The following is a 24,321-nucleotide window of genomic DNA, read 5'->3' as shown; positions in this document are numbered from 1 at the left end:
TCTTTTATTTATTTATTTTTTGTAAGGATTTTATTTACTTATTTGACAGACAGAGATCACAAGTAGACAGGCAGGCAGAGAGAGAGAGAAGGAAGGCAGGCTCCCTGCTGAGCAGAGAGCCCCATGCGGGGCTTGATGCAGGGCTCGATCCCAGCACCCTGGGATCATAACCTGAGTTAAAGGCAGAGGTTCTAACCCACTGAGCCACCCAGGCACCCCTCTCTTTAGGCTCTTTTAATCCATTGGTTTTTCCATCCTACTTTGGTATTTCCTTGCAGTTTATTTGTTGAAGAAACCAAGCTGTTTGACTTGTAGAATTTCCCACATTCTCAGTTTTGCTGATTGCATCCATGTAGTGTCATTTAGTATGTTCTGTCCCCTGAATTGCCTATAAACTGGTGGTTAGACTAGTAGGTAAGTTTCAAGATTTGGGTTCATTTTTTTTTAGCAAGAATACTTCATTGGTGATGGTGGTATACTTCCTATGGAGCATTATGAAGTAGTATTTTTGCTTTTCCTTAATGATTATAGTAGCTTTTGATAATAATTTTCAGAGCCATTATTCATTGGGGTGCATCTGTGGTTTGGTTTTCTTTTAAGATTTTATTTATTTATTTGACGGACAGAGATCACAAATAGGCAGCAAGGCAGGCAGAGAGAGAAGAGGAAGCAGGCTCCCTGCTGAGCAGAGAGCCCGATGCGGGGCTTGATCCCAGGACCCTGGGATCATGACCCGGGCCGAAGGCAGAGGCTTTAACCCACTGAGCTACCCAGGTACCCCTGCATCTGTGTTTTTTAAAGATACTCCATTTGCTCTTTCAAGTCTAGTTACTTATAAGATCACTTTGGTTTCCTCAGTGCCCTTCTAGTAATTGAATTTACAAAATGCTTGATTCTTTCCATGAGCTCTAGTAGAGCACATGTACAGAGGATTTTCTTGAAAGACTTTGCTCTTTGAAGAGGTAAAGGAGGAGATAACACAAGAAGGCTTTAAGGAAGAGGGGAAGATACAAAGGCCACCAAAATACCTTCTTTGGGAAAATAATAGGGAAAAAAAAAAAAGAGTCTCTTTAAAAGCCTGCTATTATGACTACCTGGCAATTGTGATGAATGGGCAGGGAACATGATCATAAAGTTGGCTAAATTGGAAAAAACTCATGGAAAGAGAGTTTTAAAAATCTACCACTTGGTTCTTAAACCATAACTTCTAACTTTCTTGAGACTACATTAGGAGAATGTTCTTTCCCCATTACCAAAAACTCCCATTTTGAGTTTTACAGGCTAAGAAGGGAAGCTCCCTTTAGCCCCCTACCTGTACTGTTTTACAGGCTGAGAAGGGAAGCCCCCTTTGGCCCCTACCTGCACTGAGAACCTCACTTATTATGTCAACCAGAGTCAACTAGATAGGTTGGAACGTGTTCAAGTTTGCCTTCAGAATTTTAATGTTGTCTTAAAATTTTAATTTCAGAGATCCAGGTCCTCAAGAGCTAGTGCCTCGGAAAGAAGTAGTTTCCTATTAGGCAGCCTTATGATGAAGGTCCTATTTCAGATTGTTCTCTGTGCCACATAAAACAAAATCTTACAACTGTTTCTACTTACGTTTCCCCTGGGATGGTAAAGTAACCTGTCTTTTTCTCTCTTTGTCCTCAGGAGCCAATGAAGTGCTTCTGGTGGTCGGGGGCTTCGGAAGCCAGCAGTCTCCCATCGATGTGGTAGAGAAATATGACCCCAAGACTCAGGAGTGGAGCTTTTTGCCAGTAAGCAGTGGGGGAACCAGTCATGGGGAAAGAGTTTAAATGTCCTCAGTCCCTGACTCTAGATCCTAACTAATCCAGCCCTGCAGGTAGCAAAGCCTAGTAACCGCATGATGCTCTTCACAATGGCGTCATGCGCATAGTGGGTTCTAGATCAGTCTGTCAGTAGTTACCGACCATTTAGGTAGAAGATCAGACTTCAGAACTATCAAAGGCCCTGTGTCAAATTAAACTTTTTCTGGCCCACCACTGTTGGGGCACCTTCCTGAGCTGTCTGTGTAACTCCCAGCATGCTCTATTATCATGCTCTGTTAAACTGAACTCAGTGTTAAATTATATTACATTGAGCTAGTGTTTACTTGAAGTCTTTGTATGTTTCTCCCTCAATATGTCTCTTTTTAGTGCTGGATGAACAATAATAATTCTGAGAAAGCATGGGAAAAATTTTTTTTAAGATTATTTATTTGAGAGCAAGAGGAGTCAAGTCAGGGTGGGGGCAGAGGGAAAAGAAGGAGGAGAAAAGCAGATTCCCCACTGAAGTAGGAGCCCAACTCAGGGCTTGATCCCACCACCCTGAGATTATGACCTGAGCCAAAATCAAGAATCAGACGAGCTCAACCGACTGAGCCACCCAGTACCCCATAAAACATGGAAATCTTTTAATCTACCCTCCTAACTTTTAGGATCTCTGGCCCTTTAGTATCAGCAGTTCAGGGATACTTTTCTGCCTTGTAGAAGGATATAAAGGATATAAAGTTCTTTAGCCCTGGAATAGATAGTAGAATAGAAAGGAATCAGATACTGGATAATGGGAAGACATTAAACTTTTTGGAAACCTTGGAAAGAGGCAAATGTTCAGAAGGGTTGCATCTTGAAAAGCATCATAACAAGCAAGAGAGTGTTCATTCAGTAGACAGTGGAGACCACATGAGGGTGAACCACTGTCTTAGAAAGGGTTTATGGTGACAAGTGAAGGAGAGGAATGTAGATAAAAATAGGAAGGTTAGCAAAAAGTCAAGTCTTAAGACTTGCCATGCCTAAAATGATCTGTATCTCTTCTCTCCTAAACCCATAGAGCATCACTCGTAAGAGACGTTATGTGGCCTCCGTGTCCCTACATGACCGGATCTATGTAATTGGTGGCTATGATGGTCGTTCCCGCCTCAGTTCAGTGGAATGCCTTGACTACACAGCAGATGAGGATGGGGTCTGGTATTCCGTAGCCCCTATGAATGTCCGACGAGGCCTCGCTGGAGCCACCACCCTAGGAGGTATGCTTGGTGTGCAGGGCATTGTTTCCATTTTGTTGTGGCTGGATCAGTGTTCATACCTCTCCTGTTAGCTGGCAGGAGTGTGAAATGTGGACGATACTGGTAAGGACAAATATTCCTTTTTGCTTTTGGAAATAGTAATGTTACCAAAGCTTTTCAGTATTAATGGATATTTCAGCACTGACAACAGAGTTGGTAAATCAAGTTCCATGTGCTGAGTGGAGAATTGGCCCTAGTTGTATTTTTGCAAACTCGAGCCAGTCTTTGAGGATTCCATCTGACCCCATTCTTTGTAGGTGTCCTTTTTTTTTTTCCTTAGATTTTATTTATTTATTAGAGAGAGAGAGAGAGTGCATGCACAAGTGGAGAGAGGGGCAGTGGGAAAAACAAACTCCCTGCTGAGCAGGGACAACCACCCCCCCACCCAATCTCAGGGCTTGATCCCAGGACCCTGATAGCATGACCTGAACCAAAGTTAGACACTTAACCAACTGAAGCGCCCAGGTACCCTTAGATGTCTTTTTTTTTTTTTTAAGATTTATTATTTTAGAGAGAGTGCAGGCACATACTAGCAGGGGTGTTGTAGGGGTAGGATCAGAGGGAGAGGATCTCCAGCAGACTCCCTGCTGAGCACAGACCCTGACATGGGGCCCAATCCCACAGTCCTCCTAAAATCATGACCTGAGCCAAAATCAAGAGTCAAGTGCCCAAGTGACTGAGCCATCCAGGCACCCCATCTTTTCAGATGTCTTAACTGTGATGTCTTCCTTCCTCATCTATAAGACTTGATTTACCCATGAAAAACACTTTGTTTTTGTTCCCAAACATTTGAAGTACTTGCGGGGAATTTATAAAGAGAGGAGTTATTAGAAATCTCTCATCTTCTAATAGTCTGTGATTCATTCATTCTGAGCAGATATGATCTATGTGTCCGGAGGCTTTGACGGAAGCAGGCGTCATACCAGTATGGAGCGATATGACCCAAACATTGACCAGTGGAGCATGCTAGGAGATATGCAGACAGCCCGGGAGGGCGCCGGCCTGGTTGTGGCCAGCGGAGTAATCTACTGTCTAGGTATTCAGTCTGGGAGGCAGCAATGGGAGGGAACTTAATGGGTGGCAACTTCTAGGTGGGGGTCCCTTTTTTCTTTTTTTTTTTTTTTTAAGATTTTATTTATTTATTTGACAGAAAGAGAGATCACAAGTAGGCAGAGAGGCTGGCAGAGGCAGAGAGGGAAGCAGGCTCCCCGCTGAGCAGAGAGCCTGATGCGAGGCTTGATCCCAGGACCCTGAGATCATGACCTGAGCCGAAGGCAGAGGCCCAACCCACTGAGCCACCCAGGCACCCCTGGGAATCCCTTTTTAATAAAATAAAGTTCATAGACTTTTTCAACTAAAACCCTAGTCTATCCTCATATCTTTTCTCTTAGCTGGGACTGTCTTTTTTGTGGAAGCAGAAATTAGGGTACTGTCAGATTTCTCTCCGGATTATTGAAACTCTTAAGAACTGAAATTAAAAAGAACTAGTTGAAACACCCAAGAGAAAGGCAGCCTGGGAATGGGCTTGAGGATTTCCCATTCTTTCCGAAATGCTCTCTGCTTTTTCAGGAGGATATGATGGCCTGAATATCTTAAATTCAGTTGAGAAATATGATCCCCACACAGGACACTGGACTAATGTTACACCAATGGCCACCAAACGCTCTGGTAAGACCAGTCATATCTAAGAGAAAGGACAGTAGACCATGCTGACAAATCTTTACATTATGCAGTGGTGCTGCAGTCAAAAATGGGGGATCAACAAATCAGAGTTAAAGTTCTTTCTTCACTGTACACTTAGAGTAAAAGGAGTGAGGTTCTGTTCTCCTCTTTGCCTATCTTTTATCACTATCTTTATTATCACTATAATAAAGGCAACTAGATAATTCTAGGCCTCTCTGGCCCTAGTCCACATCCCTCAACTACCTTAGAGTTCAGCTAGCCATCAGTGATCATGTTTTGTTTTTAGAATTCTGATCCTAAGGTTAGTAGTATTCACTTGCTATGCCTTTTTCCCCCCAGGTGCAGGAGTAGCCCTGCTGAATGACCATATTTATGTGGTAGGGGGATTTGATGGTACAGCCCACCTTTCTTCTGTGGAAGCATACAACATTCGCACTGATTCCTGGACAACTGTCACTAGTATGACCACTCCACGATGCTATGTAGGGGCCACGGTGCTTCGAGGGAGACTTTATGCTATTGCGGGGTAAGGATTTGGAAGCCAGACTAAAGTCGTCATGCATCCAGGACCAAACGATCCGATCCAAATCCTTGGATCAAGACAGACTTTAGGTTGGGGGAGACCTCACCAGTGGCAGCCTTTAATGTAGGACTGTATGGACAGGAAGAGAAAGTTTATTTTCTTCTTTTGCTTTTTCCCCACTCAGATATGATGGGAATTCCCTGCTGAGTAGCATTGAGTGCTATGACCCTATCATCGACAACTGGGAAGTAGTGACATCCATGGGAACCCAGCGCTGTGATGCTGGCGTGTGTGTTCTTCGTGAGAAGTGACCACTCTTGGAGCACCATCCAGAGCTAGTGACCAGTCCAAGGGGGACAGTTTATGGGAGAGTCAAGGATCCTTTCCAGAATATCTATTTCTCACTGTGTGCACAGGATGATTACAAGCACCAGCGCAGTGATGATTGTACTTACTTGACACACACTCCGCCTTGCGCTGGTAGTTGTCCCTGAGGAGGGTGGGTAACAGACACTCAAGGGAAGACCGTGCACACCGAATGGATCTGAGAGGCCAGATCACCTCTCCTTCTGGTGTAGAGCGCACTCTCGTGTGCTTAGGAGAATCTGTATCTGTTGTGCCTCATGTATTGCAGAGAAGGACGGTGAGTGTGACCTACTAGATGTGGGCAGTATCCAGCGTGTAGATGATTGGAAGGATACAAACTTGAGTAAGCTGGGTAAAACCCAAGTCTTGTTTTCCAAGAATATCTTTCCTAGTCTACAGTAGCTAGGGGCAACACAATTCTATTCTGGAGAATAACAAAGGGAAAAGCCCCCTGTAAAAATCTGGGGGGCTTGGGGAGAGACCTGGCACTTCCTTAAGGGACAGGGTTGGTCTATCAAGACTGGGTTTAGAGTAAGGGAAGTCAATGGAATTTGATGGAATGTGAATGAACCTAGAACACCACTGAAGTATAACCTGGAAGACTTACAAGGGTGTATTATTGGAAGGATCTTTTTATTTCCCCATGGTCTTTCTGAACTAGAATGGTTTGCATCTTGGCACTGGAGACTGACAGAATAAGAGTGAACAAATGTTGGGGTGAACAGATATGGAATAAATGTGGGAGTTCGGTACGCCTGGGAACAAACTAGAAGTACCTGTGATTTTACAATCGTCTTATTTCCTGCCAGGGCTCGCCTATCCATGGCATGGTTTGCCCTGAGTGGGTGAGATACTCTTTCTGTGTTGAATCAAATACTACTACACTGTTATACTTCGTTACTATTTATTTGAGGATGGGGTGGGGTGCAGCAGCCTACAGATGCAGCTGCCCGATTACGGCCCCGTTTCTTTTAAGGGCACACTCCTACTGAGGAGTGCTTTTTTACTGCTGTGTTTGGTACAATGAGTGCTTTTCCTACTAGAAGGTTCCCTCACCTGTCCTTAGAGTGGATTTTACTCATCCCAGGACAGAATAATCAAGAATAACCAAAATCCTTTTGTTAGTTCCAGTACTTGGTATCGCCATTTCTGAGCCACCATGCAAGGCTCCCCTGTGTTTTGGAGTGAAATTCTTGATTTTGTGAGTATTGGGAGTGTTGGGGATGTGATAACCTAAACAAGGATGCACTTTCCCTTTTTTCCAAAATTCCATTTTTTCCTCTTTCCCTGAGTTGTATTGACCTCAAGAGTTCATTTCCTTTGTATTTTTTTAAGAAAATATTAAAAATCAATTATCTCAAATGCCTGTAAGAGAGTTTATGGCTGACCAGCACTGTCTTGCAGATATTGGGGGAGCAGGCAGTCAGCTGTATGTCCTTTCTCTTCTTCCCGTTCACCTTACGTGTTAGCCAACTAGCTCTTCTGTGTTTCTCTGTTAGACATGGGTAAGAGGTAGCCTACCCCTTTACCCTTGTGGGTAAAATATTTATACAAAAATGGCATAGGTATCGACTCCTCTCATACTTGGAGTTTACTTGAAAGCCAAACAGAATAAAGAGGACTCAGTTTTGAGCTCATTTAGTACGTACCCTCTTGACTTTAAGGATTTTATTCACTCTTCGCTTAGAGTTATGTCACGTGACATAAACAGCTATCCGGAAGGCCTGCCCTGCAACACTGCAAAAAATCCTGATATTTCCAGAGAAAAGGGAAGGGGGAGCCAAAGAGGAAGTTATTTTCTCTAAAGGAGCCTGCCAACCTTTCCTCAGCAGATGGATTGTGCCTGCTGATCAGACCACAGCTATGAAACATGTGACTCCTCCTATCAGGAAGAGATCCAGGGGAGGCAGGGAAGTGAGGGGGTAAAGAACTGATCGCTATCTTTGCTGACTTTTGTGAGTTTCAGACCAAATTCCCAAATAGTTGATATATGGCAGCCACAACTAAATATTCTGCAGAAACTGAAACTCTTTGCTCTCTTTCCACTCCTCCCAGTCTTACATGCTTTGCTCATGCATGTACAGAGGTACCGCTAATTTAGGGGCTCTTCTTGTTTTTCTAGCTCTCTTAGATGGCAGCCAGCCACTTAGTTATCCTGTCTCAGAGATCTATCATTTATCTTGTGTCACCCCTGTTACAATACAGACATCCAGTTCATTTCTAGATTACATGATTTTATCTTTTAAAGTTCCAAATACATTCCTATATTTGTATTCCCTCTGCTACTGCATAGTTCAGGCCTGTATCTCTTGCCCAGACTCCTGGAGTAAGAGCCTCCTGATAGTTCTACCTATACTCTTCCAGTCTAGAACCCTCCATTTTGTCATCAGTGATCTTCCTTAAAGTACAACTAGGATCATTACAATACCTCACATACAGCAAATTTTCAGAGAATATCAAAGTTATTCCTAGCCCAAAATTCTATTGATTCACATTGCCCATATTACAGAGATCAAATTCCTGGGGCGCCTGGGTGGCTCAGTGGGTTAAAGCCTCTGCCTTCGGCTCAGGTCATGATCCTCAGGGTCCTGGGATCAAGCCTGCATTGGGCTCTCTGCTCAGCAGGGAGCCTGCTTCCCTATCTCTCTGCCTGCCTCTCTGCCTGCTTGTGATCTCTGTCTGTCAAAAAATAAATAAAATCTTAAAAAAGTTCAAATTCCTTCACATGACTTTAGACCCATGGTGCTCTGGGCCCGCTCTACCATTCTGATCTTACTTCCCTCTACTATTCTCTCTTCCCATAGGTATAGGTAGTTCAGTGAACTACTAACCGTTCTTAAATTTGTTCTCAACTTTGTTCAGGTATTCTGCTGTTCTTCTATCTGAAATAATCTTGCTTTTCAAAAAAAAAATCCTAGTCACATTCAGATGCCTTATTCAAATGTCACCTAGGAAAAGCCTTTCTGACTCTCCAGGTGGGGATTATTCCCTAATCCTGTCTTCCATTTACTTTGTTCCCATGGTAGTCTTTATCACATGTCATTGGTTTAGAGTATGACTTCCTGTTTAGACTATGTTCTCAAATATAGGGTCCCTATTACCATTGTATTGTCAGGGTGTAATTATATTACAGAACGACTCACTAAATGTTGAATTACTGAAGGACAAAGAGGAAGAAGAAAAACATGCAGATGGTGGTAGGTAGGTAGGTAAGTAGTAGCTTAGACATTACCTAATCAATAGCTTAGTTCCCCTTCATATTCTCCTTCCATTGCCATTTCAGGATATCCATGGCCTAATGCACTAAAACGGGCAAGCTAGAGATCTAATCAAATGGAACAGGAAAGTATAGTGTAATGACCAAGAGCAGTGGCTTTAGAGGCATGCCTGGATCTATTGACCCTGGAAAGTAACCCTTCTGATCTTTACCTTTCTCAGTTGTGCCCTGGGAGTAATTAGTGACAACCCCATAAGGAAATGTGATAATTCAATAGGTTTGTTTCTAAAGCATATCAACATGGTGTTTTGCCACATAGTATGATCAGAACAGAGACCAGCAATTAAAGTTTCCAGGCATCATTTTCCAACACCAAAAAGGTACATGTCCCTCTAAATGGTCTTTTACTGAAGGAACTAATGTGGATAAGACTTGCTGATGTGTAGTGTGACCCGGATTCCCTTCACATCGCCTCCAGAAACGTCCCCATTCGTTCCTAAGACTAAATTTAAAAATTTCAGTAAACAAAGATTTGGTCAACTTTAGTGAATTCCCTACCCGGGTTTTACTCAATAATAAGGGAAGGCCGGTGACCAGGTGAGTATGAAGAGAGGATTTGTCACGTCCCAGGAAGTGAGTGACCCTGTCACAAAGCCGGCGGACACCTAACCACTCAGGTTAAGCGATGAATGGGGCGCTTGCGCAGTAGAATCCAGAGCGGGGGAAGCGGACGCCTGCGCAGAGCGGGAGTGGTCGCACGCTCCCCGCCCCGTCTCGGAAAGCCGCGCCAGCGCAGTTCCGAAAGATCCCGCAGAGAGAGCGCCTGCGCGGCCGTGGCCGAGGGAGCCGTGGCGGTAGCGGCGATGGAACCAGCCGAGCCGCTGAACGACTTAGTGTCAGCCGAGGGCCGAAACCGGAAGGCGGTGCTGTGCCAACGCTGTGGCTCCCGGGTGCTGCAGCCAGGAACCGCTCTCTTCTCCCGCCGACAGGTAGGGAGGCAGGTTGGAGGCTGCTCACACCCGCACGTCTTCACAGGGGCCGCGGCGGCTGGAGTCCCGTTCCCCGCACGCGTTTCCGGAGACCGCGCCCCTAGTCGCGGCCCGGCTCCGCCCGAGGCTGTCCGCGCCGGAGTTGCGGCAGGAGCGCAGCCCGGGGCCGGTCTCCCGGGACGACCAACCCCGGGCCCCAGCCCGGCGCTAGGTGTGGACGCTGCTGCTCCGCGTGCGGTGCGGTGCGGGGCTGAGCCGAGCCCGCCGGCTTCCGAGGGCCCGGCGCGCCGGGACGCACGCTGCGGAGCGGCCCGATGGCGCCCGGTGTACCGGCACTCCCGGCCCGCATCGCGCCGCACCGCCGCTCTTCCAGACGTCGGGCGGCCTCTCCGCTCCAGGGGGAGCTTCCGAAACAACTTCAGTGTAGGGAATGTGACAGATGCCTCCCGTGACCTACACGCTTTACCAGGGTACTGGGTGGAACGCAGTTTCCCACTCGAATCCTGTTTCAGATGGGATGGACACCTCAAGTATCCCACCTGCGTATCTCCTACACTTAAGACTGGGCACATAGGGGTGCTTGGGTGACTTAGTGGGTTAAGCCTCTGCCTTCCGCTCAGGTCATGATCTCAGGGTCCTGGGACTGAGCCCCACATCAGGCTCTCTGCTCAGCCGGGAGCCTCCTAACCCCTCTTTCTCCGTCTGCCTCTCTGCCTACTTGTGATTTCTCTCTCTGTCAAATAAATAAATAAAATCTTCAAAGAAAAAAAAAACACCGTGCACATAAGATAATAGTAGATAATTAAATTTAAATAAATTAGTGAACAAAAGCTATTAGCCCAGTGTAAATAATGAGTTAGCAGGGAGAGAATGGATTAGTATGCCACTGGTGGTGCAGCATGTGTTCTTTGTAAGTCCTATAACTTTGGGATTTTTTTTAAGATTTTATTTTTTTTTTATATTTTATTTACTGTTTTATTTATTTATTTGGTGCAACATGTGTTCTTTGTAAGTCCTGTAATGTTTAAGATTTTATTTATTTTGGGCGCCTGAGTGGCTCAGTGGGTTAAGCCTCTGCCTTCTGCTCAGGGTCCTGGGATCGAGGCCCGCATTGGGCTCTCTGCTCAGTGGGGAGCCTGCTTCCCCCATCACTGTCTCTCTGCCTACTTGTGATTTTCTCTGTCAAATAAATAAATAAAATCTTTTTTTTTAATCTTTTTTTTTTTAATTTTTTTTGAAGATTTTATTTATTTATTTGGAGGGCAGAAAGCAAGCACAAGCAGGGGGAGCAGGAGGCAGAGGGAGATGCAGGCGCCCCGCTGAACAAGGAGCCGGCCGTGGGGCTCGATCCAGGACCCTAGGACCACAACCCAAGCTGAAGGCAGCCGCTTAACCAACTGAGGCACCCAGGTGCCCGTATAACTGGTTCGGTTTTACATATAAAATGTTCATACCCTTGAATTTGGTACTTCTTGAAATCTTATCTAAAATTGATGACAGAGGAAATTATAATGAAGCCGAACAGAGATGGAGGGAACAGCAGTGTGATGTTTCGCTGTTGTTAGAGGAAGTATGGTATGTTTGAAGAACTAAAAAGTTCAACTTGGCCAGAACACAGGATGTAATAAAACTGGCAAGAAGTGAGGCCAGATGGAGTTGAGGGGATTGGAATAGAGAAGGTGAGGGAGCTCTGGGGAGGACTCATCCCCTTGCGGGGTAGAAGCCTATCAGTGAGGGTAGGATGTGGAATCAAAAAGTTTCCTTTTTGGAAACTAAGCCAGGTGCCAGTCAGCTGTGGATACTACAGGGTGACGAGGCCACCTCAGATGACTGTGACCGGTCACCAGATGGCAGAAACCTTAAAGGAGCAAAGGTGGATGTGAGGATGTAGGAGTAATAATTTGGAAGCAAGAAGAGCACTGGTTCCCATTCCCCATCCAGAAGTAGGAGGAGTGTCAGAGAATGGGCAGCACCCAGGAGTTGGTGGCGGTGTCCTCGGCCAAGAGCCTTATTTCTTTGAAGACAGAGAAAAGGGAAACACCAAAGTTTGAGAATGTAGGAAAGAGTGATGATGTTAGAAGAGGGTAATTTCCTTTGTTCCATTTTTTGGAGTGGGACATTCGTGGCTGGAGTGGACAGTGGAGGATTAACTCAGAGAGAGGAGGTAAGAGCAGTGTCTGGTGAAGAATATGAGAGCAGAGGACCTGAGAGCGCACCCAAGAGCACTTTCTTCTGAGGCAAAACACGTCCTTAATCCTCGACCCAGCCAGTACACTGTGGGACCTGTATCCTGGGGAAATGAAAACCTATGTTCACACAAAAACCTGTACATGAACGTCCATTGCTCCTTTATTCATAATATCCCCCAACTGGAAACAGCCCAGGTGTCCTTCAAGAGGGGAATGACTAAAGAGACTGGTCAGCCATCCGCTGCAGTGAACGACAATGGAGTGACCTAGTATGCATACAACTTGGACTCATCTCCAGGGAATTCTGCTGAGTGAAATACTATATGATTCCATTTCTGTGCCGCTTTTGAGTTTTAGAAATGGAGAGCAGGCGAGTGATTGCCGGGGTTAGGAACAGGGGGCCGGGGGCTTTGGGAGGTCTGGTTAAAAAGGTGATGGGAGGGATCCTCCTCTGGTGTCTTGACTGTGGTGGTGGAGACATGAACTTACCTAGGGGAAGATTGACAGAACTCTATATACACACGTTACGCACAGAAAGGAGTCCAAGTAAACTGGGGACATCTGAATGAAAGCAGCGAGTGTATCCGTGTTGATGTCCTGGTTGTGATTTTATAATCTGGTTTTGCAAAATATTACCATCGGGGAAACTGTATTACCAAAAAGAGGGTACATGGAATTTCTGTATTGTTTCTTAAATAGAAATAGTATATATGTCTTTGTATTATTTCTTCACTACATGTGAACCTATAATTACCTTAATAAACTTTAAAACTGATTAAACGTTTTAAAAATCAGGACATTATGCTAAGTGAAATAAGCTAGTCACAAAAAGACAACGACTATATGATCCCACTTTTATGAGGTACCAAGGGTAGTCAGATTCACAGAGACAAAAAGCACAGCGGTGGTTGCCATGGGCTGGAAAATGGGGAGTTGGTGTTTAATGGGTACCAAGTGCCAAGGTGAAAAAATTCTAGAGGTGGATGGGGGTGATGGTTACAATAACAACATATATGATATTTAATGCCACTAAACCACACACTAAAACATGACTTAAACAGTAAGTTTTAGGGGCATCTGGATGGTTCAGTTAGTTGAGCGCTGAGCGTCTGACTCTTGATTTTGGCTCAGGTCATGATCTCAAGGTCCTGGGAAACCCCATCCCCAACCCCCATCAGCCTCCACGCTCAACAGGGAGCCTGCTTGAGGATTCTCTTTGTCCCTCTTCCCCCTTCTCCTGCTCACGCTTGGTCTCTCTTTCTCTCTGAAATAAATACAGTCTTTTTAAAAATTGCTAAGTTTTATGGTATGTATATATAGTTGATCACAAAAAATTAGGAATTAGAATGGCACATGCATCTCAACTATGTTAGGCAACTTTCTAGTTCTCTGTTGCTACGTAACAAAACCACCCAAGACTGGTGACTTAAATTACTAACATTTATTTTGCTTTACAGTTTGGGGAGTTGACTGAGCCTAGGTAGACGTTTCTCACTTGGGGTCTTTCGTGTGCAGTCAGAAGGGCCATCTGAAACGCTCCCTTCCTCACCTGTCTGCCTGTGGCCTGGGAAGACTCACACACCTGAGCACTGGGACAGGCTCCAGGGGCCTCTCTCCCCATGGGGGCCTCAGAAGCTGCAGTTCTTACATAGAAGCTGAAGGCTCCCAGAGCAAGTGTTCCCAGAGAAACCGCCAAAAACAGCCTGGCCCTTTCTAAGCTAGCCTGTCACCTCCCTCACACTTGACTCATCCGGACTGGCACAGCGGGCTGCCCAGGCTCAGGGAGAGAGGCATGGACTCCGCCTTCTGGTGGAAAGATTGTCAAAGAATTTGTGCACGTTTTAAAACCACCACAAATACAGAAGGGAGAAAATTTCAAAAAAGTTACCAGAAGTTTACTCTGTATTGTAACAGTTTTTATTTTCATCTATATTGTATGTAGCATGCTTGCCAAGTTTTCTACCATGAGAATGGATTTTTACAAAGAGAAAGAAAGTATTTTTAAAAGGGTACTTACCGGGGTTCCTGGGTGGCTCAGTGGGTTAAGCCTCTGCCTTCGGCTCAAGTCATGATCCCAGGTTCCTAGGATCAAGCCCCACAATAGGCTCTCTGCTCATAGGAAGCCTGCTTCCCTTCCTCTCTCTCTGCCTGCCTCTCTGCCTACTTGTGATCTCTGTCTGCCAAATAAATAAATAAAATCTTAAAAACTAATGAAATGAAAGGGTACTTACCAGTTTTTTTTCCCTTTTCAAAGATTTGCCTGCTGCCCGCCCCCCGCTTGTGCTCCTCTCTCTCTTTTTTTTTTTTTTTAAGATTTTATTTTTATTTATTTGGCAGACAGAGATCACAATTAGGCAGAGAGGCAGGCAGAGAGAGAGGGGGAAGCAGGCTCCCCGCCAAGCAGAGAGCCCAATGTGGGGCTCGATCCCAGGACCCTGGGATCATGACCTCAGCTGAAGGCAGAGGCTTTAATCCACTGAGCCACCCAGGCGCCCCTCTCTCTCTCTCTCTCTTTTAAAAAGGATTTTATTTATTTGGGAGATAGAACACACGAGCAGAGAGAGGGGCAGAAGGAGAGAGACAAGCAGACTGATCAGGGAGCCTGAGGGTGGGGCTGGATCCCAGAATCCTGGGATCATCACCTGAGCCAAAGGTAGACTCTTAACTGACTGAGCTGTCCAGGTTCCCCTGTTAGCAGTTCTTGAAAAACCAAAAGGAGTTCTGCTGACACTCTCACTCACTGAGGTGGGATGTTCTACATTTCTTTGAAGAGATGGTCCAGGATTAGGGTACTGGCTAGGGTCTTGAGCAGCTAACCCCCCTGGTCAGGGAGGGAACTGGCGACTTTGGCCCCCAACCAGCTGAATTAGCAGCCTCAAATTAGATAGTAATATCTTGATTTCCACCCCAGTGGTCTGTCTAGAAAGCCTAATTGTTTTCCAAATGTTAGATCCCAGAACTTGACCCTGCAGTAGCCCTGAGCGCTGCAGAGAATGGGTTGGGATCCACACAGATACGTGTACAACGTACACATAAATAAGTCTAGTCTTGTGGGTCTGACTTACGGGATTTAAATAAAAATGGGTATGTTGAGAAAGAAAGGGAACAGGACCCAGTCTGACCCCTTGAATGAGGCAGGGAACCTGCTTCCTCTTCCCTCTCTGCCTGCCTCTCTGCCTACTTGTGATCTTTGTCTGTCAAATAAATAAATAAAATCTTTAAAAAAAGAAATAAAAAATAAATCACTACTCAAAAGGGACTACAGAGGTGTTTGGGATTATAAAAAAATAAATAAAAGACAGTGGGAGGGAAGCTGGTACTCCTTTGTTAGACATTTTTTAAACTGACGTTTAAAAAGTCTTTGGTATTTCTCCCCTTAAAGTTTCACTCGCCTTCTGTTTAGTTAAGATGTTGCTTTCACACCTACACTATAGGCCAGAAATACTTGTAGGGAAGTTTAGGCCCACAGAGAGATAGAGCTAGGATTGGAACCCAGGTTTCCCGGTCCCTGAATTTTGATTCCTCTTCGCTTCTGCCTGTTCCCATTTTCACTTAGGGTAAAACAAAGCACTGGGGACTCATTTAAACATTAGATGAGGTGAAAAGGGCGACTGGAATGACAATGTAAGAGGAGGAGGGACTGTCCTCTTTTGTGACATCCTCAAATGCTGTCTCAGGTGACACACCATAGGGTAGTGCACAGATACCTGTGCTTGGGAGATGGGGAGTAGAAGTGTTCTGGATCCGTGCTCCCTCCTCCTTTCAGTGCTCCCTCCTCCCTATTAGGGCCAGCCACTGGCTAGAATCTGGTCCAGACTTCAGAGGTGCAAACTCCAGGGTATTGAATACAGACCAGCAGCTCTGTGGTTCCCTAACTGTAGCATTCAGGAAGAGACTTGTTCATCTGTCCCAAAGCATTTGTCTCTTTTGGACTAATGTCAGTACGGTTTTGGTGGGTTTTTTAAAATTTATTTTAAAAAAATGGTTTTTTGCTTTTATTCTGCTTGCTAATGTCAGACTAGCTCACTGAGGCCATCCAGTTAGAGTTTGGGGATGCAGTAGAAGTATACCCTGGGGTGGAAAATGAGTGCACTGGCAGCAGCCATAATGATGAGGGGCAGAGTGGTAACAAGCTTTGCTGGCATCGTGTCTTCGTGTACGCTGGGGCAGCTCAAGGTGTATAAATTAACCATAGAGAAAAAATTAAAGGGTGTGTATGTGCGTGAAGCTTTGTCCTAATGATCAGGAAGCCATGTTGATTAATGGGTACAAAGATCCTTGGGATGATATTCCAAATTCTAGAACTAGATTTTCCTTTTTAGTGCTCTTTTTGTAAGATAAATCCAGCATATACATAACACTATTAGAATAGAGCAAAGCCAGATATCCTGTATTTATCCTTTTGATAAATATTTGAGTTCCTGCTCTGTATCCATTATTATTCTGAGCACCGGGGTTATAGTAGTGAACAGGAAAGGTGAGCTCCTTGCTTTCCTGGGGCCTACATTCCAGTGGAGGGAGACCCATGGTCAATAACTAAGCCAATAAATTAGTAATTTCAGAGAATGATAAGCCATAAAGAGGTAGTGGCATAAAGAAACTTTTGGGGGTGACAAATACAGTTGTCATCTTGCTGGTAATGGTTTATTAGTATTTGCATGGGCCAAAATGAATCAAATTATACACTTCAAGTATGTGCCGTGTATGTGTCAATTATACCTCAGGAAAGGTATTTTCAAAAATAAAATACAGTGGGCAGTATGGGAAGCTAACTGAGATTGTTTGGTCAGAGACGGCCTCCTTGAAGAGGTTGTATTTGAGCTGAATATCATGGAGCCAGCCTTGCCAAGATCGGAGGGCAGAGCACACTCACCCTTTCTGCAGAAGGCAAGGCAAGGCAAGAAGGCCAGTGTGGCTGAAGCAGAATGACCTAGATGGAGATTAAGAACCGGCAGGGCCTTACAGACCACGGTAAGGACAGCAGTAAAGCCACATGACAACAGCACATTACCTCTTTCATGTGTCTTAAGAAATCCAGGCATGGACTAGAGGCAACAGAAGAGCCACCCAACATCCTGGTCCATAACTTAGTGATTGGGCTGCTCATTTCGTTTTCATTCCAAGAAACTGCCAGGGAGCATGTGAAGTATCGCGGAATGTGGTGATGATGGGACCGGGCCAATCAGCTTGCGAATTCCTTGTGTTCTCTTCCACTGCAGCTTTTCCTTCCCTCCATGAGAAAGAAGCCCGCTCTGGCTGACGGCAGCAATCCTGATGGCGATCTCCTCCAGGAGCACTGGCTGGTTGATGACATGTTCATCTTTGAGAACGTGGGCTTCACCAAGGACGTGGGCAACATCAAGTTCCTGGTGTGCGCAGACTGTGAAATCGGACCAATTGGCTGGCATTGCCTGGATGACAAGAACAGTTTCTATGTGGCCTTGGAACGGGTTTCCCATGAGTAACTGAGGGGAGGGGAACGCAGCTCCAGCCGCGACTATAAAAGCTACTCCCCTCGAGAACTGGCATGTAAGCTGGTGTCCTTGCTCTGGCGCCGCCTTCTCTGTACTGATGTAAATGATGAGTATCGACATGTCCGGCTGAACATGCATAGGGCTGACCCCGCTTCCTTAAAGCCTCAAGTGCATGCCTCTTACGTAGCTCACTTTTGCAGCCCAACATCTCCTGATCTCCCTTTTCCCCCAGTTGCAGGACACTGGAACACGTCCACAAATTTCTCATCCCTGGCATCCCGCCTGGGCTCCCTGACCCTGGGCTCCCTTGTTTCTTGCTCTGTAAGAGCAACATCCAGCCTTTCAGCCAAGATGACACATGACAGCTGATGCTCGTGCTAATAGTTCAAATGCCACCTTTTTATCTCATTCAAGAAAGCATACAAGTGTCTGAGAGTGACTTTGTCGTATGACTAACTTTATCTACAGTAATTTATTCTTTTTAAAAGCGTAGCATTTACAGACTTCGGAATTTAAGCTACTACTAAGAAACACATTACTTTGGACACACCTGTAATACCATGTTCGAGAGCCGAGCCTCTAGGTAGATAGTGACTTTATATTGTGAAGATGAATATATCCCCTTTTCCCTTCAAATCTTGCTGTGGTTTCTCTTTACATTATAGCCTGTAAGTTGAGAATCAGATTTTCAACCCTATCTGGCAGCCAACCCAAGGAAAACTCAGCCCTGGCTTCGAAACAGAGTGGAGGATGCAGGATATAGGAGGGAGAGACCCTTGCCACATTGTATGTGACTTTGCAGGTTTGTCTTATCTGTGCAGGTAACTCTTTCCTTTGTTCTTAGGAAAGACTTCTCTGATGGATAGAGTCATCACTTACTGAACCTACCAGGCGTGCTCATCGGAGTTTGGGTTCACTTGGAATCCTTGTACCAACCCAGAACACAGACTTTCTGTCCAAATGCCACTATCTCTATACCTGTGGGGACTGCTCTAACAGTTCGAGGTTAGCAGACTGATTAACCCTTCAGTATGATTGTCACTTGTTCTGTCATTTCTCTTCTGAAATAACTCAACATCTTAGGAATTTCTGTGACCAGGTCTCAGGTGTCCTTGCATAAGCCCTACATCTAAGACTGAGGAGACCCTAGAATTGAAATAAGGACTAAACAGAAACCTTACAATCTACAGCCCCTCCTTCTGTATCTGTTCTCTGCTTGCTTCTGCCTTCTTTCTCCCGAGAACTTTTCTAAGGGCTCCCCAACTAAAAAGTGTGGGCCTTGGGCATGGTTTTGCAACCAACATACTCTAGAAAGGTGGCTTCCTTCCCCAGTCATAGCCTCAGTGAGCTCTAGTTGAAAATGAGAGAACTGTTCTCTAGACAGTCAAATGTCTGTGATTATGGCATTTGCAGAAAAACAGCTGTGAGAATTATCCACTCAGGTCACAAGGAACAAAACCAAGTAGATGCCTCTAGGGGCACATGGCCCCTTCAATCACAAGCCAAAACCTAAGCAAAGCTTTTTTTTTTTTTTTTTTTTTTAGATTAGATTTTTGACTTCTCTTTCCTTTTTTAATCACAGAAATAGTATGTGTTCACTGAAGATAAACACAAAAATGGGTATCAACATTTTTTTAATCCCTCATTTCCACCATCCAGAGATTGCTTCTGGTAGTGTGGTGAAACTCCGGTTCTCAGTGTTTTTCTAAATGTATATATAAACATGTATGATTTTTTTAAAATAAATACAATATCATACTGTGCTCTTTTACGACTTGCTTTTTCCATTTGACAAAATAATGACTTCCCATGTTAACAGATAACCATCCATGGAAACCCTTGTTTTTAGCATTCCATTATATTTCTGTCTTATCATTTATTTAAACAATCTACTATTAGATTGTCTCCAGTTTCTTATAAACAGTGTGATGTAATGTATGACTTTATAGTTAAATCTGTATACACATTCGTAATTATTTCCTACATTATTAGAAGTAAAATATGCACGTTTTCATGGATTATTGACACATATTCTTCAGAAACAGCTGTGCCAATCCACCCTCCTCCAGCAGCGTAGATGAGCACCCATTTCTCTGAAACCTTCCTAACACTGGGTATTTATTATCGTTAAAAGAATATTTTGCCACTTTAATAGAAAAAGTATCTCCTTGTTTTAATTTGCATTTATTTTATGTTTAATGAAATTTTTATATACTTGCTGGTCATTTGTATTTTTTTCTAGAGAATTGCCAAATATTGTTGCCCGAATAGCCAAAAATATCAAGTTGTTATTCTGCCTTTGCAGTTTAATTGGAAATAAAGGCATTTAAACAGTAGAAATTAGATTCCTGTATGTCCTTGGGAAAAATACGCAATTTGAAAAAGCAGAGGAAAGCGAAAACCTGAACCTTAGGGTTTCTCTTGAGGTCTGTCAACTAATTAATTAATCGTTCAGTGTCCCTGTAAAATGAGGATGTCACCTCTTTGTTCCCCTTATGCATAATAGGCCCTCATTGGCTCTCAGGAAAAGACTCATGAAATCATTAACTGCTTTGTCACAGATAGAAGTGGCCCGTGAGTATAGAAACCTGCTGCGAGGAGTACAGAAACCAGCAGCTCCTGTTAGGGAGAGCAATTGATTTTTCCAAGGCCTAATTGTTTCTACAAAATTCTTTTAACACAGAGTCAAAGGCGGACAGGGGTGTACTGGCATTTTCCATATCATTACTGTGCCATGTGTGAACCTACTCAGGTAACTCCTAAGTGTAACCTCGTTTCCTGATCATGGTAGATGGGTAATTTTGGATGACCATCCGACTGAGGGGAACTGGAAAGGCTGGACAAAGTATTTTAAAAAATCCAGAGGCATCAGAGAGCTAACATGTGTTTGAAGAATTACTGGACCAGGACCACTGAAAAGATAGTGGCCCTGAGAACCGGACTCAGTACTACAGGCCACTCTTCCATTGGGGGCATTTGCAATGTGGAGAGGGGCAGGTCAGAGGCTGGTGGGTGACTGTGACAGCCTTCCAGAAGTAGGGGTCTGGGCCTGTCAGGGGGTGGTAGACTTCTCACATTGCATCGAGGCTCTCAGTCTTTTGTACCCCAAGAATAGGGGTGAGCCAGAAGGAAGAAATAGAAAGGCTCACTCGGGAGATTGCATCTAGGCTTCCAATGATACCAGACCTTGAAATCAGATTAAGTTGATCCCAAAGTAGTGATTTCCCCAAACCCTTGGCATAAGCAGACAAAAACTCTCTCTGGAGAAAAAATTTCATCACCCTAAACTTTGACTTGTTTCTAGAGTAATTTTGCTAATACAATATCCTGAATACAATAAAATGGAACCAAGCATATGGGACAAGATATTAAGAAAACCAGTGAAACAGGAGACCGTGGAAAGAGGCCCACAGGAGCCACAGATGGTGGAGCTATCAAACACAGACTATGAAATAACTGCTTACTCTGTTCAAGGAGATAAACAAATTTAGGGAATTTGAACAGATACCTGGACATGTGAAAAGAAATACAAATTCTAGAATTTCAAAAAATCCAATAACCAAAATAAAGAATTCAGTGGAAGTTGGTTTTGTTTTTTAAGATTTTTATTTATTTAAGAGAGAGAGCAAGAGTGAGAAGGAGCAGGGGGAGAGGGAGAAGCAGACTCCCAGCTGAGCACAGAGCCCTGGTGTGGAGCTCAGCCCCAGGACCCCGGGATCATGACCTGAGTTGAAGGCAGATGTTAACCGACTGAGTCACCCAGCCGTCCCTAGGATAAATTATATTTCCGATGCAGTGAATAATAGTGGGTTAGAGGTCAGGTACAGCACTGTTGTTGTTTTCCCAATGCTTTTTGATAAAGACAATGAAAACTTGTGGTAGAGAATCATGCACAGAGTACATCTATGTGGTCATGACCACATCTAAGTCTTCACAGGGTAAGAAAATAAAGGTGTTAACTTCAGTATTGTCAATCTTTCCATTGTGACCAAGGTGTTCTTGTGTTCAGAGAGTTAAATTTCTGGAATATGTCAAAATGTGTCTAAATGTCAGAATTTAAGGTCGGGAGAAGTATCCACCCAGTTTGCTTCAAATCTGTTGAAACTTAGAATTCATTTAGCCTTGTATAGAAACAATGTTATCCACGAGTAATTAGCAGCCAGTGACACGAAACTCCGTGTACCCAAAGCACGGTGTTACAATCAGTGGTTCTAATTTTTCCACATCAGGAACAAGTCGTCTGCAACAATTAGAGCAGGGTCCCTTCAAAATCCAGACCTGGTGACCCCAGACATCCTATTTCAGATATGGGGCCAGGATGAACCATGACCTGTGGGAACTGGTAAGGAGATTAAATGTGGGCTAGGGACACTTACAGTCCTAAGGAAGTGAGGGAAGAGTGACCAACTCCTGGTGGGTTTATACAATCCTTCCCTACTTTGTCCTAAATGGGTTCTGCTATGAGATGTGAAATAGGGACTGGGTGGAAAAGAGGTTCCATCCTAGGGAGCAGTTGCCCCAATCCCAGGGTAGGTGAATTTCAAGGTAAGACAATAGGGGGAAAAGCGAGCTCACAGATAAACCCAACTTTGGCAACTTTGCTAGAGTGGCCATGAATTGTTAGGTAACTCAGTCATTTGAAAAGCAGGTACTACCTCTACAATGTTGGCACTGACTCAAGAATGAATAGGTCAGGTATGGCCCTGGTGTCTCCCTGTCTACCTTGATTCTTCACCAGCGGATGAACAGGATATTTTTTTTTTTTAAGATTTTATTTATTTGACAGAGATCACAAGTAGGCAGAGAGGCAGGCAGAGAGAGGGGGAAGCAGGCTCCCCGCTGAGCAGAGAGCCCAATGTGGGACTCAGTCCCAGGATCCTGAGATCATGACCTGAGCCCAAGGCAGAGGCTTAACCCACTGAGCTACCCAGGTGCCTTGAACAGGATATTCTTGTTCCCACAAAGCTTCTCCATCTTCTTTGTCCCTCCCTCACCCAGACGGGACTGTGGGTTTCCTTTCAATTCAGTGTTATTTGATTCTTTGTGGCAAGGTAGGACAGGAAGGAAGTACCTATCAGGAAAGGATGCAGACTTATCAGGAATCTTTAGATTGTTTGAAACTTAGAGGTAACCATGACCTTTCCCTCTGAACTTCAGTATATCTTAAATTCTTGAAGAACTGTGTAAAAATGGCATGTCTGCAATGGCACTAAGCTTGAGATCAGTGGAGTAATATAGAGAAAAAGATGAAAGTTAGAAAAAGGATCTAAACTTTGGGGGGCACGTGGGCGGCTCAGTAGGTTAAGCCTCTGCCTTCAGCTCGGGTCATGATCCCAGAGTCCTGGGATCGAGCCCCACATCAGGCTCTCTGCTCAGCAGAGAGCCTATTTCTCCTCTCTCTCTGCCTGCCTCTCTGATTGTGATCTCTCTCTCTCTATGTCAAATAAGTAAAATAAGATCTTTAAAAAAAAAAAATCTAAGCTTTGCAGTCATCTAGATAACAAAAATAAATCCAAACACCTTATGAGAGAACTGATTTTAATCTGTGCTCTATAAAGAAGCACATTGTCAAGAGAGGTTGGTTTGTGTCATTTCCACAAATAACACAGGATTACTGTTGGAGATATAGTTTTATTTGGGGGTAAAGCCCACTCACTGTATTCAATAATGAAACGGAAGGACATTTTGAACTGGCAGACGCTACAAAGCTGGTGGAATGAATACCTAATAGGACCAGGCAAGGAAGAGATGATGGTGTGGAGTTTATGCTTTTTGAGTTTATGGCCAGATAGCTTCATTTTAATCACTGATATGCCCACATTCAGTAAGATGTAACATTTGAGTTGTTTTGCTTGGGCCAGTGACAGACAAGGAATAACTATGTCTTAGCTTTGTATATCCAAGGGTTTTCAAAATACCTCTTTGAATGTTCAACCACACTCTCTCACCTTATCCCTTGACCAGAGCTAACCACTTTAAAGCCAGCAGCCTCATAAAATAAAAGGGTTGGGATCAAAGAACACACTTCAGAGTTTGAAGTTAACCTTTGCACTCTGAATTTAAACCACCAAGCCACCTAGACAAACATTTTAGTCTCAAAAACATGTCAAGAGACTTTTGAACAATATGTCTAGAGTCTTGTAGAGAAACAGGTGCAGGAATCCAGGGGGCAGCTGATCTGATGTCACACTGGTGAGTGACACAGTAATTTTAAGTCTTCATGAGTTGTATCAACAGAAAGTCATTGCAGCTGCAGATTTTCCTAAAGCAACAATTCAAATCTCCAGGACTGACTGGCATAATCTGGGGGCAGTCGCCTTGCCAGCGGGAAGTGAGAACAGGAGGTGACAGATGCTTCAGACTCCTCTGGAATGTGCTGAACAAATATTAAGGTAATCATTGTGGGGTGTCCAGATATTTGATTAAACCAAATGTCAAGGGGCGCCTGGGTGGCTCAGTGGGTTAAAGCCTCTGCCTTCGGCTCAGGTCGTGATCCTGGGGTTCTGGGATCGAGCCCTGCATTGGGCTCTCTGCTCGGCGGGGAGCCTGCTTCCTCCTCTCTCTCTGCCTGCTTCTCTGCCTACCTTTGATCTCTGTCCAATAAATAAATAAAATCTTTTTAAAAAATGCCAATTAACCCAAGCTAAGAAATGGGCTAATTTGTTTCCCTTAGGTATTTAGAAGTAAGACCTCATCTTAGAAACAACTGAGGGAAAATGTGTGTATGCCCTTTCGCATGGAAATATATGAAACCACCACCGGGAGAAAAAAAATACAGAAGTAACATCTATGAACTGCTTAAAATACTGCTTATCA

General features: G+C 44.3%; 2 protein-coding genes across 5 annotated transcripts in view; both read left to right on the top strand.

Moving 5' to 3' along the window:
- KLHL12 (kelch like family member 12) overlaps positions 1-6,998 on the top strand; it is a 30,309-nt gene extending 23,311 nt beyond the window's left edge. For 3 of the 4 annotated variants that reach the window (XM_032878294.1, XM_032878296.1, XM_032878297.1), the window contains exons 7-12: positions 1,651-1,757; positions 2,830-3,025; positions 3,942-4,100; positions 4,634-4,732; positions 5,087-5,273; positions 5,455-6,998. In XM_032878294.1, the coding sequence (XP_032734185.1) occupies positions 1,651-1,757; positions 2,830-3,025; positions 3,942-4,100; positions 4,634-4,732; positions 5,087-5,273; positions 5,455-5,581 (875 nt within the window). In that variant the 3' untranslated portion in view covers positions 5,582-6,998. The remainder of the gene's footprint in view (positions 1-1,650; positions 1,758-2,829; positions 3,026-3,941; positions 4,101-4,633; positions 4,733-5,086; positions 5,274-5,454) is intronic. The other variant, XM_032878295.1, reaches the window with a different exon arrangement.
- Positions 6,999-9,527: 2,529 nt separating this feature from the next.
- On the top strand, positions 9,528-19,841 carry RABIF (RAB interacting factor). Its single transcript, XM_032878303.1, has 2 exons — positions 9,528-9,842; positions 17,251-19,841. The coding sequence occupies exons 1-2, from the start codon at positions 9,543-9,545 to the stop codon at positions 17,494-17,496; spliced, it is 546 nt and encodes a 181-aa protein (XP_032734194.1). The 5' UTR covers positions 9,528-9,542; the 3' UTR covers positions 17,497-19,841.
- The last annotated feature ends 4,480 nt before the right edge of the window (positions 19,842-24,321 follow it).

This window comes from Lontra canadensis, unplaced genomic scaffold, assembly GCF_010015895.1.
Source record: "Lontra canadensis isolate GAN:19392208 unplaced genomic scaffold, GSC_riverotter_1.0 scaffold63, whole genome shotgun sequence".
In the NCBI taxonomy this organism is placed as follows: Eukaryota; Metazoa; Chordata; class Mammalia; order Carnivora; family Mustelidae; genus Lontra; species Lontra canadensis.
The sequence above is the reverse complement of the archived record's forward strand: the minus strand, read 5'-3'. Positions and strand labels throughout refer to the sequence as shown.